Raw genomic sequence first — 14,778 nt, forward strand, 5'->3', positions numbered from 1 at the left:
AAGTGCTGGATGTTATTTTGTACGGTAAACCCCTTCTGTATTTGAGTTTGGTGATAACTAGTCTCACATAGCTAGACCTATTTCCACAGCTCAGTGCCATGCTAATATATGAAACTGAAAGATAAAACGCACATATTGTACAAGATAAAGGATTGCAATGTAGTCATATGTTTTGCACAGGAGCTGATTAATTTCTTTCTCACATCTTAGGCTTCACATGCAGGCTGGTCCGGATATGCACATTTTTAATCAGACTCACTCACTCACTCACTCACTAACTCACTCACTAGCTCACTCACTCACTCACTCACTCACTCACTAAAAGCAGCGACTTTCACTCCATAAATAACACGACGTGTGAGTGGCAGGTGGGATTTGTCAGACAGAGTGATTAAGATTTGGTCAGCCTGATGTGTCGGCTGTTTTTCACCGGTTGCCTGCTGGACATTGATGGATGCGCGATTGCGCGGCTCTGATTGGCCCGGCACGCGGATCACAGCTGGAGCACTGGGCTTCCTTCTTGTCATTACTGTTTTTCCGATTCACAAGCCCACGAACACCGCTGGGCTCAGTGTATCCATCTCTTCTTGTTCTTGGAACTAATCTTCCATTATTTAAAGCTGCTCGCACCATGGACGCTACCCTTTATCCGATCTTATTTGGGGAGCTCGGGGACCTTAATTGTAGTTTGATAGATGCTCTCCAAGACACTTTTTTGGAAAACGCTCCATTGTCATTGCTGAGCGCTGATGGTAAGACGGCATTCCCTTTTCTTCATAATGAGAGGTGTTGCGTATTGGATAACGGACACTAAAGCGTCCTTCTTTTTTGCTCTACTTTCCCCAAGGTTTATATTGCAATCCTACCACCGATGAGATTGGAACCTGCTGGCCGCGGAGCAGCACCGGGAGGATTGTAGAGAGACCCTGCCCTGAGTACATCAACGGAGTGAAGTACAACACAACCAGTAAGATGTTTAGCTGTCATGTCAAAAGTTATTTTCTAAAAAAGGAAAACAATTGGTTTACACGCACAACAGATCTGACTTTTTACAATTCGCACAACGCATGTGCTGGCTGTAAAAGTAAGTACAATATTATTTTTGGTGAAAAATGCAAGGTCCGGTCATAAATTAAAGTTAAATTAATCTTTTAATCCCCTTCTGCTCTGATGTAGAGTAGTTGTGAGAGGGAATCTTAGTTATAGTTCACTATTGTGACTGCAACAGCTGTTTCAGGCCAAATCTAATAAAAAATAATTTGTTTACACATCATTGAAATGTGATGTGATTACAGTGATCGGTAAGAATGGTCAGAATAATGAATAATGAATAGCATAATGGTCAACAATCAAAGACAGAATGGATAATTAAATCACAAAAAAGAAACAATCCATCACATGGCAGTTAACAGCATAGACCAAAACACACTGCCCTTGGTTTTTCTGTCGGTTAATCAATAAATCCACATTTATATATACAGAATACTTTGAAGCAACCAGGAGGTTTCCAAAGTGCTTTGCATCAAGAACCAAGAATAAAACTACTTAACAATAAAAAGAATGAAACAAAGAAAACAGTCAAATCAGAAAAGGTTACATAGAAACAGGAGGAGGAGAGGGGAATTGTTACACCACTACTATGTACTAAAAGCCATTCTAAATAAATAGGTTTTGAGTCTTATATCTGAAAAGAGCTACATCTGTAATAGTGAAAAATGTGAGAGGGTCAATTGTTCCAGAGTCTCGGGGAAGCAACTGCAAAAGCCTGATCACCCCACTGTTTATACCTTGACATTGGGGCTTCTAAAACCAATTGATTTGAAGAAGACCGCAAGGACCGTCAGTAATCATGCATGCTTAAACTCTTGGTCTGCTCACGCTCAGTTAAAATGTATGGCTGCTATAACCACACAGGTCATCAGCCTACAGCCCAGGGGCGATTCAAGGATCACACCTTTCGGGGGGCTCAGCCCTAATGAGAATGTGACACGGGTACAATGCCTTGCATAAGTGATAACTCCCTCCCCTAAATCCGTATTTTCCTTTGCCAATAATCTCTGAGCCAGCTACTAAACGTCAGCTAACGTTTTTACTAAACCTGTCTCAGTAATAACGACTAATTTGACAAAATGTTCTAACATTCAACAATTTTAGTTGCTTACGTTTGAATTTGGGTTCTCGTCTGCACCCTTTAATTACCAACGTCTTCTCTGGTAACTACCAACATTGAACTTCACGAACTTTCTTCTGCTCTCCCACTCACAGATTAGGTGGCGACTCAGCCAAAGGTGGGAGTCTGGCACAGCCACCTCTGATTGGCCAAAGCAAGGTTTCTGTTAACCCTTTCCTTAACTGGGTTACAGGTGCAAAGCATCAGGGACAGCCACACAGGATATAAACCTGTTCCAACCCCTTGAACCTGTAATTGTTTGTCCTCTTTTACTAAAAGACAAGTTCACGAACTGTTACTTGAAGCACTAAAATTGATTTAAAAACAAACGTTTTTCATTATTATAATTTTTAGGGAGGCTGACATAAAATTTAGGAGGACTTGAGCCTCCATGCTACAGCCTATTGGTTGTGACTAAGGTCATGATGAAGCTCCGACTCTTTTGTATTCAAAAAGCTTATAGTAAATATGTGGTTAGGATTACTGACTCTGGTTTGGAGTATGTGTGCAGCTGTTTCTCTTATACTGTAATCAGCTTTACACCTTAAAACCAAGTCACTGGCGTTGTCTGTCGTTTTCAACAATAGTAACATTTTTAAACTTGCTGGGTTGTTTTGTCAATTGTAACCTGAAGGGATGGTTTTTGTCTGCTGGTTTGAAAGACTGAGCAATTCTAAACCCAGTCTGTATCAGCTGTTTTACTCAATGCTGAGAACAGGATTTCACACCTCTCTACCGCACCAGCAGTGTCACGTTATGTAACTTGTGTATTATCATAAGACTGATGATGTTTGTTGACACACTCAGAAAAGTAAATTGCAGTATTCAGTTTTCAAATTAACATATGGAAATATCTCCTTTAATGCACTGAGCGTAAGGACTCTGGGTGTCTTGTTCAAGACTGGATTTTTAATTCAACACAGCTGTTATCTCTGTAATAGGCTCAGATTCCGAATCATTATCCGCTAACCCGCCACACATACATCGGCAGGGTGCTCAGCTAATTGCTGCGAGAGAAAATGGTTGTGTAAGCTTACTTTTGCTGATATACTAGATTGCGTTGTATTGCATGGTCATACAGTGGTGGGATAGGTCCCTACTGCTATCAAAGCTTTGACGTAGATGGATGGAGGCAGACAGACAGTGACAGAGATGCAGGGAAGGACAAACGTTGAGATGCTATCTGTCCTCCAAAAGTAATTTTGTCCACTGCCTCACACACACACACACACACACACACACACATACACACACCCACCCTACTGTGTGCCTAGACCTCTTACTGCAATAATACACCCTTTGCTCTGCTGTTACCCAGTAATAGTTAGGCATGCCTGGTGGTTTGATTCACTTGGTGTGAAAAGCTCGAAATTTGAAATTTGAGTGGCGGGCCCCTGATTGGGAAGAGAGAACAGACCCTACTTCAATACGTGACGTCCTGCACAAACCCACCATTTTTTAAATTTCTACAGTGCTACAGTCACTAGCAACCTCAATTTCTTTATTCACTCACACCAGATTAAAAAAAAAGCCAGTCACATAACTACGCCTTACACTGAATGCACTGTCTGGGGACTTTCAGCTGTTTCAGCTGAAGATAATAAACTTTTGCATCAATGAATTTTGTTTCAGAGCCACTGAGGTAGAGTCGATTGATTTAGCTAGCTGTGATCGATTTGTCATATAATAAGAAACACAGGAATCTGTATGGAATATTATTAATAGACATTTAATCATGCAAGAGAGCGTTAGAGTCTGTAGATTTTGGCAGCGATGCATTACAAGCATGGGGTCATTAAAATGATGTATCTGAATTTTTTGCCTCTAATTTGTACCCTTCAAAATTATATTTTTTATAAAAAAAACAATATACCAAATTCAGGTGCAATATGCAATGTTTAAAATTCAGTGTTAACATACCCCCCCCCCCCCCCCCAGAATTTCATCAGCCAACAACCTCTGAGCTAGCTACTGAACAACAACGTCAGCTAATGTTTCTGACAGTATTAACAATATGATGGAACTAAACCTGACACTTTATAAACAGTAATAACATCCAATTTGACATAATGTTGAAACATTTAGCAATTTTTGTTGCTTATGTTTCAATTTGGATTCTAATCTGCATCATAAAATAACCAACTTCTTCTCTGGCAACTTCCAACTTTTAAAGTGGAACTATGCAGTTTTTATTAGCTCAATTTACCTTAACTGAACAGCTTCGGGGTCATTGGAATGGTTCTATGACTTTTTTCATATCTAATGGTGGTTGTCTCGCTCCCCCTCTAGCACCTGTGAGCGGAAAAAAACACCCTTTCAAATTTCAACAGCGTCAGGAAACACTGAGTGGGATCAGGTCTCAAGATGTAACTAATCGCCTCACGGCACTGCACACATTTTTTGGAGGCCCCTCTGCATTGACTCCGAGGACCCCCTAGGTGTCCTGAACCCCCTGTTGAAGATCCCTGTATTGGTGTACAGTTCCACATATTCAAACTGTACAATAGGGTAGCTTTAACAAAACTCTGATTTGCATATTTCATACTTAACTCACAAGATCCTGCATGTTTTATAACAAGGTCACATGGGTCCTGAGACAATGGAGTTGAGTGTCTTAAAGTCTCAGCGGATAAATACAACATTTTAAATAACAGAATAGCTCAGACTAAGAATAGAAGACAGCTTTAACATCACACAAGCAGGTTTTAAATAAAAGTGTGAAGTCTGAAAAACAACCATTTGATATGAAGCTACAGCCCGCTGCTGTGCAAACTACAACCGGTGTGTTTTTTTTAAGTCTCAATTTGGCCACAGTCAGTATATGACCTTTGGGACTAACAACAGCATCTCTTTCATTTGCCTCCTTGGAATGTGTCAGAGCTTAACATTTCATGCTACGGGATTGCATATGTGTGTATATTGTGAGTAATTTCAAAGTTTTTTTGTTGTACATTCAAATGAACACCGGAGTAAGTTTGGTGGAAGCACATGTTATGATTCTCTTACAAAATCCTGAGGGTTAACAGACTTCAAGGCCTGTTCAGGTGAGGGGATACAAATTCCTTCCAATTTCATGGAGCATATATAAATATTAATATGTGTGAAGTGGTTTAAGAGGTTTATGCATTTTTAAACCTTTCTGTGTCCTATTTCTTTTGATGCATTTATTCAGCTCTTTGGATTGCTTGAAAAAAAGCACATCACTAAAGTTGAGTCAGAGTTGTTAGATGTGGTTTGAGGTCATTCATTGTCTCTACTTTGTCACTGTCGTGAGATGTGTTTTCTGTCAAGCCTTAGGCAAGACAAGATATTGACAGCAGTAAGCGATGAATGCTACCTCTTTGTTTGAGTTCAATGTCACTGAGGAGACATGCCGTCAGCACACCGTGTGCCTTTCTAGTAAACAGAGTTTGAATTCAGGATTGCTGTTTCTACGATAAAACATTGTTGATTCTCTTATCAGGATTAATAAAGTCAGAGACGTATCAGCGCCATGGTGTGTATCAGGTTCAGAGAGAGGAGTGGAGCTGCTGCAGGGTTGCATGTTGGGGTTACAGGTTGATGCTTTAATTTAAAATCAGAGGTGAGCCTATGCGTCATTCGGAGGATAACATAAAACTGAACTAAACCGATGAATAAACAGAGACCTGACATGGAATTGCATCTTGTTTTTTATCAGATGTGAGAAAGCACACAAACTTCTGAAGAAATCCTTCTGCTTGTCAAAGGCTTACTCTTGTGTGTCGTCAGCATAACCAAATGACCAATGAAGTTTGATGACAGGCTAAATAAGTGCAATAATGCTTTGCATCTTCTTGTCACTGTGAGCTGTCCTGTCCACATATTTCCCTTGTATAGGAACAATATGAAACCTGTATTTCTACCTTAAGTGTCATGCACTGACGCCAATGTACAAAGGTCACATTTAAAGATGGTTACAAATGGTTTAAAATTTCCAAAACACAAAACATCTTTTTTTTTCCTATGCATAGTTTATCATGCAGTAAATCACTCACTTTTGGGTGCTACATCTGGGGCTATTTTCCTTGCAGTGATTGCACAAAAAAACCTCTGTAAAGTTCTCCTGCGGTGAATGTACCACGCTTTAAATTGTTGATCTACTTCTCCACAGTAAGACTGGGTAAGAGGTTAGTCAGTCAATAAATTTAGGTCAGCATGTGTGTAGCAAACATTTCACCAGCCATTGCACACCAAGTTCCCCAGGGAGTCCAATCATTATCAGACTCCCATGGCAGCACACACCACAGGCTCAGCAGCCACACAAACACTACAGTCCAAGACTTAAACGGACACTTTTTAAGCATGTACAATACTCACTGCCATGGTTAGTATTAATGAGACTAGAGCTCTAAGCTTTAAATTTTGCATTGTTTTTGGATGTTATTTAAAAATTAGTCAAGTCCCACTCTATTTCCCTTACTTTCCCTTGCAAAAAAGAATTATTCAATGTATTTTCCATCATTGATCAATGATAGTGATATTCTACGATTGGTTACCAATCTTGTTACACACATTCCATTGTTTTCTATAACAAGGAATCCCTTCCAGATTGGGTTTTCCACACATCAAAACTCAATGGATCGACAATTGCTTGTTAAGATCTAAAATCTTTTGTCTTTTTGTCTTTTGTTAACAAAGTTAAGGGTGGATCAATGGTACTAATTAACAACAGTGGTTCAGTCCTCTATTTTGTCTCCTTGGAGATGCTTCTTCCTCTAGTTTGTGACTGTCACTGACAAATGTGCTTCTGTGTGTTACCTCATATTTGTAGTTGGAGACGTTTGCCAGCAACTGGGGTTTTCAAATAAATTTACTTTGTGCAGAATGAAGATGTAACAATTCCTGAATTAAACCAAAAATTGCCAGTAGGTGTAATCAAGTGCAGCAACAATGTGAATTTAATTACACAGTTTTGACAACAAAAAATGAGACTTGGGACTACTACTTATGCTACTATTATGTATATGAAAATACTCAACCGATACAAATTAATTGCTTGATTTTATTTTTTATATAACAGTGAGCTGCTATAAATGACTTGAATAAAAGCTGTATGTAATGTGACAGAATGTGCTTGCTTTTAAGCTGTGTAATGTGATATAATAGGGTCTCATTATCCAGACGTGCTATCTTCCATGTTTGGCTTGGTAGTTACCTTCAGGGCCACATACTTGTGTCCCACATCCTTTAGCTAATTTTCTCTCACCAGCTGACTTCAGTACAGCTGAGAAGTTTGAGAGGAAAAACATGGGCAAGCATTTGTACAATTGTACTGTAATTATTCCTAATGTGTCATGAGGAGAAACAGGAAAGCTTGAAAGACACAGCTCTGAGTAAAACGTTACCCAGCAACTTGTCTTCAGGTTCTGTTGGCCTGTCTGTTACAGTGGTCATCACTCAAGGCACAAGGCTGTTGGAGAGAGTTGCAGTGTTCACTGCTAAACAAGAGGCAATTGGCTGACAGTAACCAATTTTCCCTTCCATTGTAATGCATATCCATCCAATCCAAATGATCACACTGGATATTGAAATTGGACTAATTTATCTGCCCCAAACATCTCTTTTGCAACATTTCAAAAGTTTGCTTTAAATTCACTTGATAATTGAATGAATAAACATAAATAATTCTTAATCCGAGTACACATCCTCACCTTGCACCCTGCGTCATGCCTCTGACATGTTGTCAAGCTGGGGGCATGCACGTAATTTTATGCCATGACCCTCACAACCTTTCAAATCAGCATATTTATAAATCAAACAATCTTTACTGAGAGGAATAACAGTTGTATAATGTATGTCCTCTCTCTCTCTTTCTCTCTCTCTCTCTGTGCTTGCATATTCCAGCCGACTGGCTCTGAAACCCAAATAAAACCTGCTCCCTTTCTATTAATTCAACCGAGAAAAACTGCTGTCTTTTCACTTTCAAGTCTCTTCTAGAAAATAATCACCCCAATAGACAACTGAGGATGTTTAGATCCACCCATGTCTGTAATGGCTTTACAACCTCAGGGCAGAAGCAAGTATGACAATAAACCTATGTCTTGTATGCACACCATGCTCCTTCCTGTTAGTTAATGTATTAAAATTCAGTAAACCATGTCATATGTAATGGTCGTGCCAGACATAGTTCTTTTATTTTAGGCCAAACTCAACAATTGACATGTTATGAGACATAAATATCATCAAACCCCAGATTAGATGAAAACAGAAATCTCACAAAGGTGTTCCGTAACCTCAAATAGTCTGCTGACGTCCTACTCCAAGATGTGTTTAAAATTGGCCCCAAAACTGAACAAGGTATTTTTTTTTTTGTGGTCAATTGGTATATTTTTTTAAGTTGCTCAGTCTCTATTTTGCTTCAGGAAATTGCCTCTGCAACACATCAGAACAGAAACGTTCCCGGATCCAGGTCACCAAGTCACAGACTGCTGGTTTGTTCCAAGTCCTTCAGAAAATATTAAACAACACTTCCTACATGGCAATCTGTGGCAAATCACGAGGCCAAAATAAGTGTTTTGCAGTTGTTAAGTTGATTTTTTAATAATAAAAAAAAACAAAAACATGATAATGACTCTTTAGAAGAGGTAATTTTCTTCACTTGAGTTTCTGTGCGGGAAAGTCACCAGTCATTACAGCTTTCTGGACACAGCCATACTGAGAAATACAGAGTTTTTGTGGAGCTCACAGTCTTTCTTAGCGATCCCAGTCCAGTCGATTTAGTCAATGGGGAAACTGTGTTTGGGCCACAGGGGTATTAAAAGCAATGTTAATATGCTAATGTAAAAATGGTAATATTTACCATGTTCATTCATGCTAACATCCGATTATTAACTTCTCTCTGTTTTAGATCATTGGAAAGTGGATATCTTTGGCTTTTGGACAATTGGTCTGCCAAAACAAGCAAGCAATTTACAGACGTCACTTTGACTCTGGAATGAGTCTGTACAACGACCCATCTAATAGCCTAGATGTTGAGATATTTCAGTATGTCTGCATGTACGCTAATACATGTTAAATAATGGATCATTATACAAATAGTTACCTACTTGGCTTATGAGAACATTGCTAGAGTAAAGCAATCAAGACGTATTGCATGCACAGTGCATTTGAGACAAATCTTTTAACTTTACCACTGATAATTTATAATAAAGCCGTCAGTTATTAACATATTCTGTACCTGAATGATTTTTTGAGTATTTGCTTCATTTGCAAAATTCTAGGGATGATATAATAAACCCATATTGGGTTAGTAAAAATGTTGTGACATATTTTCAAAGATATGTTTAGGTACTAGTTTAGTATACAGATAAGCACAGATGTTGTAACATGAAGCTATGATTCGCAGGTGTCTTATTGTCATAAGATCTGCCTTTTGGGACACTTGAAACAGTAAGAGTATGATTACACTGATAAGAATGCGTGTTTGATTGAGCTGTTTCTTTTTACATGTTGTCAGCTGGCTTCGCTGCAGTTTTCTTTGTTCTGCTTGATCCACTTATCCATGACATGAAAATACCAGAAAATCTATTATGAGGGTTATACATTAACATCAGATTGTTCCCATGGTTTCTGGGCCTTTTAAAAACGGTGTATTAATGTCAAGAACTGCAGCATTATGTAGATGGGAAACTGTAGAGCTAAAGTTAGAGATCACTCCAAATGTGAAGGCAAAATAGCCAAGGGAGCATGTCAGTTTTTGTCAGTATCTTTCTCTTTGTTTATCATTCAAACCAACTATTTACATCTAGACCACTTCCAATTGATTGTACAACCACCCTAAAAATATATTGCGTAGTAAGCTCAATAGCTTTCTTTCTCATCTCATATTTTTTTTCCATAAACACTTAAGATCAACTCAATCAATGATGTAAAGGATTTCTCATACTTTTTCCAGCTCCTTGTTTGAAGTGAGTTGCAAAAGCCACTGGGAGAAATTTAAACCCCCAAAAGCAAAGAAGTGAATTTCCCTGCTGACCCAGCTGCACACGTGCTCCATCCTGAAGACAAACTGCATAAAAAAACAGTGTGGTCTGGTACAGAAAAATATTTTTCTTTTGTGGATTTAGAATTTAGTTTTTTAGACTTTTGTTTATTTTGCTTATTTGCTGCTAACTTTCCAAGAAATATATCCCTTCACTCTCTATGCAGCATGGGTTCAGGACAACGACATCATGCCACTCTACAGAACTACATGTCCCTGCAAAGGATGCTAGCAGCTGGTTGGCCAGGCAAGCAGCCAAAGCATTTAGACTAACCCAACATGTTTTTTGTTGATTGGCTCAGTGGAGGATGACCTGAGCTTGTGAGGTTGGTTGGTCCGTGCCGGTGCTCCACGATCTCATCCTAAGAAATGTCTTTCTTTAAAGAAGAGCCTGACTCAGAGGCGTGCAGTCCCTCTGAGAAAACACTTTTTTTTTTTACTGTACTCTGACAGTTTCCTTGCACTATTCTGCCTCGTTTTCTTGGCTCTAATACCAATGAGGACTTTTTCTGTCCAACTCAAAAATGACAAAAATGTTAGTTATGCTTCCAAGATGTATATTCAAATACAAGAAGACATTACATTCTGAGCAAATTGTCAGTAACATTTCTGCACAAGCCACAGATGTGCTTGACACATAAAATTGTTGCACCTCTTCCCTTACTCCCCTTCTGCAGTTCAGCCATTAGTGCGCGTGAACATTTCTTTTCAGGGAAAAGATGACAAAACAAAGATGCTCAGCACAGTTTGATTCATAAACTTTAACATGTATTTCATATGAAGCTTTATGCAACAACTTACTTTTCCTGGAGTAGTTCAAATGACATAATTAGATGCATAAACCATCCTTGAAAACAAACTATTTTTATTAAGAGGCATATCAATTTAGCTTTTTAAGGAATGATGTGCTACTGGTAGATGTCAGAAGAAATGCTAAAAATAAATTGCACAGATCAGAGTTTAATGTAGAGTATACCTTTTGATGTACTGGATGTGTTATTTTACGGCTATATTCTGGGCTTTTCCCAGGATAAACCTCCCTGAGATGAGTTTTAGGTAATCCAGTCATGTTTGGAGCATGTGCTGATAATGCCAGAAAGCCAGGGACTTGCAGGGGACTTTGATATGAAAAGGATCAGCACCTCTGACAAAATGTATAACAGTAAATGTGAGAAGGATGGGACATTATTTTTTTGTGAAGTGGTTTAGCTGCCATGTTGTGTTTGTTCAAATTTGGGTCAATCAAGGGCTTGGGAACAGTTTAATTTTAACGTTGTGATGTTGGCATGTTTGTGCTGACAAGTTAGACTCACTAACGCTTTACGATCCAAACCACAGGTCATTTAAGCAATTGAAATGTGATATTTGGAAACAGGAGGCAGTCTGAACATTTCTCTCAAGATAAAGAACAGTTTTAGTTTTCCATTAAACTGCTCAGAGAGAGAGTGCCTTCTTCCTCCTTTTAAATGTGATTTAATTCTCTACATATAGTAATAAACAGTTGGAACAACACCAAGACCTTTAAAAAATGGACCCTTTTGCGTCTAAGACAAAAAAGGCAGTGGAGGTCACTGAGACCCACAAGCAAAAACAACAGACTAGGGATGCAAGCCCCAAGTTGATAAGAACCACACTGACAATTTAAAAGAATCGTGACCCAGAAACTTCTTTAAAAAAAGTTGCAGACAGTTAACAAAAATTCAGTTCTTTCTGTGAGCTGCTACCCATAAAAACCATCTTAATGGAAAAAGATGATAAGGAAAGATCAGGGGCAGATTTTCTGATAATGATGGATTTTAGAAGTTAAAAGTGTTTTCTAATTGCATTTTTATAGCTTTCATAAATGTCAACACACAATTCCCAAACCAGCTCTTAAGAGTGAATGCATCTGCTTGCCATTAAGAGCTTCTGAATATGGGGTATATAGTATATATATATATATATATGTATATATAGTATATCCGGGGTGCTGAAGGACACTGAACACTCTTTGAAGCATAGCCGTGCTGTGTTAACAATACATAAAACATAAATGTAAATTTCTACTACTACTAATTATTTAATAGCGGTCGTTTTTAAAGACAGGTTTGATAAACTGATTATACTATTTTAATATTTATTCCTTCATCATGCTCTTTTCTACATACAAAATGTGTTTGTGGTCTCTTGGCTGCTTCATGTCCTGACTTGCCCGGTGAGGTCTGTGTATGTGATATGACAGTTTTCCTCCAGTTTCTGCTGCCTAAATGAAGTATCAAACTACAATGAGCTGTTTGATTCCAATGGCTTCTTTACTCTGTCCCCAGCTCATAGAATTAAATTCCAAATGGCTAGAAGGACTTGATGCTGAAACTGGCTCACATGTGCTGTCGCTCAACTTTAAGAAATTCTAGCCTTTCATTTTTTTGTGTAATTTGAAACTTACCAGAATAGACAGCTCACAATTTTACTGACAATTTCAAGTGGGTAACTGTGATCATAAGCTTGGTGCTTTGAGGAGGCGTGCAGTAGTAGCAGCCATGTTATATTTTGTGTTTTATCCATCCATCACAAAACGGACCTCCTGTCTCAAAAGTAACATAAAACTGAAAAATACCAAACTAAATCACAGAGCAATCAAATGGCAGACAAAGAAGACAGGCTTACACAACCTTTAAGTGAAAAATGTTGTACTGTATTATTCCTGTAGCATTGTTTCAGTCCCATGGTTGATGGTACAGCAACAATCCAATGAAAGAAATAGGTCCAGCTCTGCAGCTGTGAAGACATAGACCATGTGGTTTGCCTTTCAGATTAGTTCTGAGGAATCTGTCACACATGTGTAACTCAATAAATAACTTAATGATTTTAATCCCCCAACTAAAGTGCCACTTATGCAACAATCAATGCATGCTAACTTTATGTAATAAGACAAACATTTCCCCATTTATCTCGACAAACAAGCTTTCAGTCTTCATATGTTGTTTGTTTGTATGTATGTATTTATGCATCCGAGAAAAGGAAGGAGTTGGCAGGGTGGTTGGCAGAGGCAGAAGAGGTGGACATTGTTGGCACAGAGTAAGCCAATTTTTGAGAAAGCGTTGAAATGACCCATTTCTTTTGTTTCCTTATGCATCTGTGTGCATAAGGAAGTGGGGTTGGTGCTGCGTTGCTTCCAGCATTGTTAACACCTTTGAATGGCAGCCCTATCTCCTTACCTAAACCCAAGAGAAAACTGAGTCACTTAGTGATTTTTATTTTTTAAATATGATGCACTGTAAAATAAATAAATATGGAGACAAAAGCTTTATCATGCACAGATGGTTAGTCAGCTGCAGTGAATTAGTCCTGCCTCCGAGGAATAGCTCACAGGGATACAACATTCAACCTTCCTCGGTTTTCTGCAACATCACTGCTTGTTTCATAGACACAGTCTGATATTTGCCTGAAGAGAAGAGAGAACGTCATTAGCTCAGTCAACTTCAAGTTGCCGTATTATATTTTCCATGATTTCGTTTGCAGATACAATATGTTTCAAGATTAGAATAGTGTTCTCCGTCATCATTTGTCTTCTTTTAGAAAAACCTAGTAATACTATCTAATTGGTCAAATTTCAAGGGTTTGTAAGTTGTAAATGTAATGTAAAAATTGCTTTATTAATAGTTGATGAAGGATTTTACTAATATAAACATGCAGGATGTATTAAAAATAACAATAGTTGGGTTGCTAGGTTGTGAAAAATGTGTTTGGGCAGATTTTTTATCCAAGCTACTCTAATAAATGTTGGCAATCCATGAATAAATAGGTTTCTCAGTGCACTATCAGCCATCAAGTCTGCAGATATGTCAAAGGGTGGGTTAATTGTCTTGAATAGGGTTTTACAAAAACTATCAAGTCTTTAGTTGTTCATGATAAAACATAATTTAGAATGCTCTGCAGCTATTTTCCATAAGGTCAAAGGTCAAACATTGGAGGGGTCTTTCTGAGAATATAAAGTGCCATGCTGGTTAAACATGCCAAACATCAAGCGGCTGGGTAGCTCACCTGGTAGAGCAGCCGCTCATATACAGAGGTTTACTCCTAGACGCAATGGCCGTGGGTTTGACTCCAACCTGCTGCGTGCTGTTCCCCCCCTGAAAATTTTTATCAATTTGAATCCCATTTCCTGGATTTCTTCATACATTTGTAGGGATTATGGTGAGACAAAATCCATGAGAAATAAAGTTGATTATGATGAATTATGCCAGAAAGAATAGTGGGCTACTAACCTGTGTTTAAGAACAATATGTCTTACTTTTTTTATTGGTAGAAAATAGGGGCCAATCACCGAGACTTAGGTTAAATTCTAAAAATAAATAAATTAAAGCTGTAAGCAGCGATGAACGGGCCCTCGCCCCCTTGCAGGTCGGGGTTACTGGCAGACGTCACTCTTTGCGGCTGAGCGTTTGCGCCACACTCAGACACTGCAAAAGCCAAAGATGGATTTTGCTCCAAACATTACACTTTTAAGAATGAGGTGACGCTCACTCTTGGAATAACACATTGATTTCCTGTAGGAATATGAAAAGACAGATCAGATCAGGAGCTTTCGCACGTACACTTAAACTTGTTCATCACGTACTGACTT

The 14,778-nt window shown here is 38.6% G+C and overlaps 1 protein-coding gene across 1 annotated transcript in view; it reads left to right on the forward strand.

Moving 5' to 3' along the window:
- The first annotated feature begins 508 nt into the window (after positions 1–508).
- The window catches only part of LOC117954716 (corticotropin-releasing factor receptor 2), a 28,475-nt gene continuing 14,205 nt past the window's right edge, over positions 509–14,778 (forward strand). The window contains exons 1-2 of the mRNA XM_034888675.1: positions 509–752; positions 848–967. Coding sequence (XP_034744566.1) covers positions 632–752; positions 848–967 — 241 coding nt within the window. The 5' untranslated portion in view covers positions 509–631. The remainder of the gene's footprint in view (positions 753–847; positions 968–14,778) is intronic.

Source organism: Etheostoma cragini, chromosome 12 (genome assembly GCF_013103735.1).
Source record: "Etheostoma cragini isolate CJK2018 chromosome 12, CSU_Ecrag_1.0, whole genome shotgun sequence".
Taxonomy (NCBI): Eukaryota; Metazoa; Chordata; class Actinopteri; order Perciformes; family Percidae; genus Etheostoma; species Etheostoma cragini.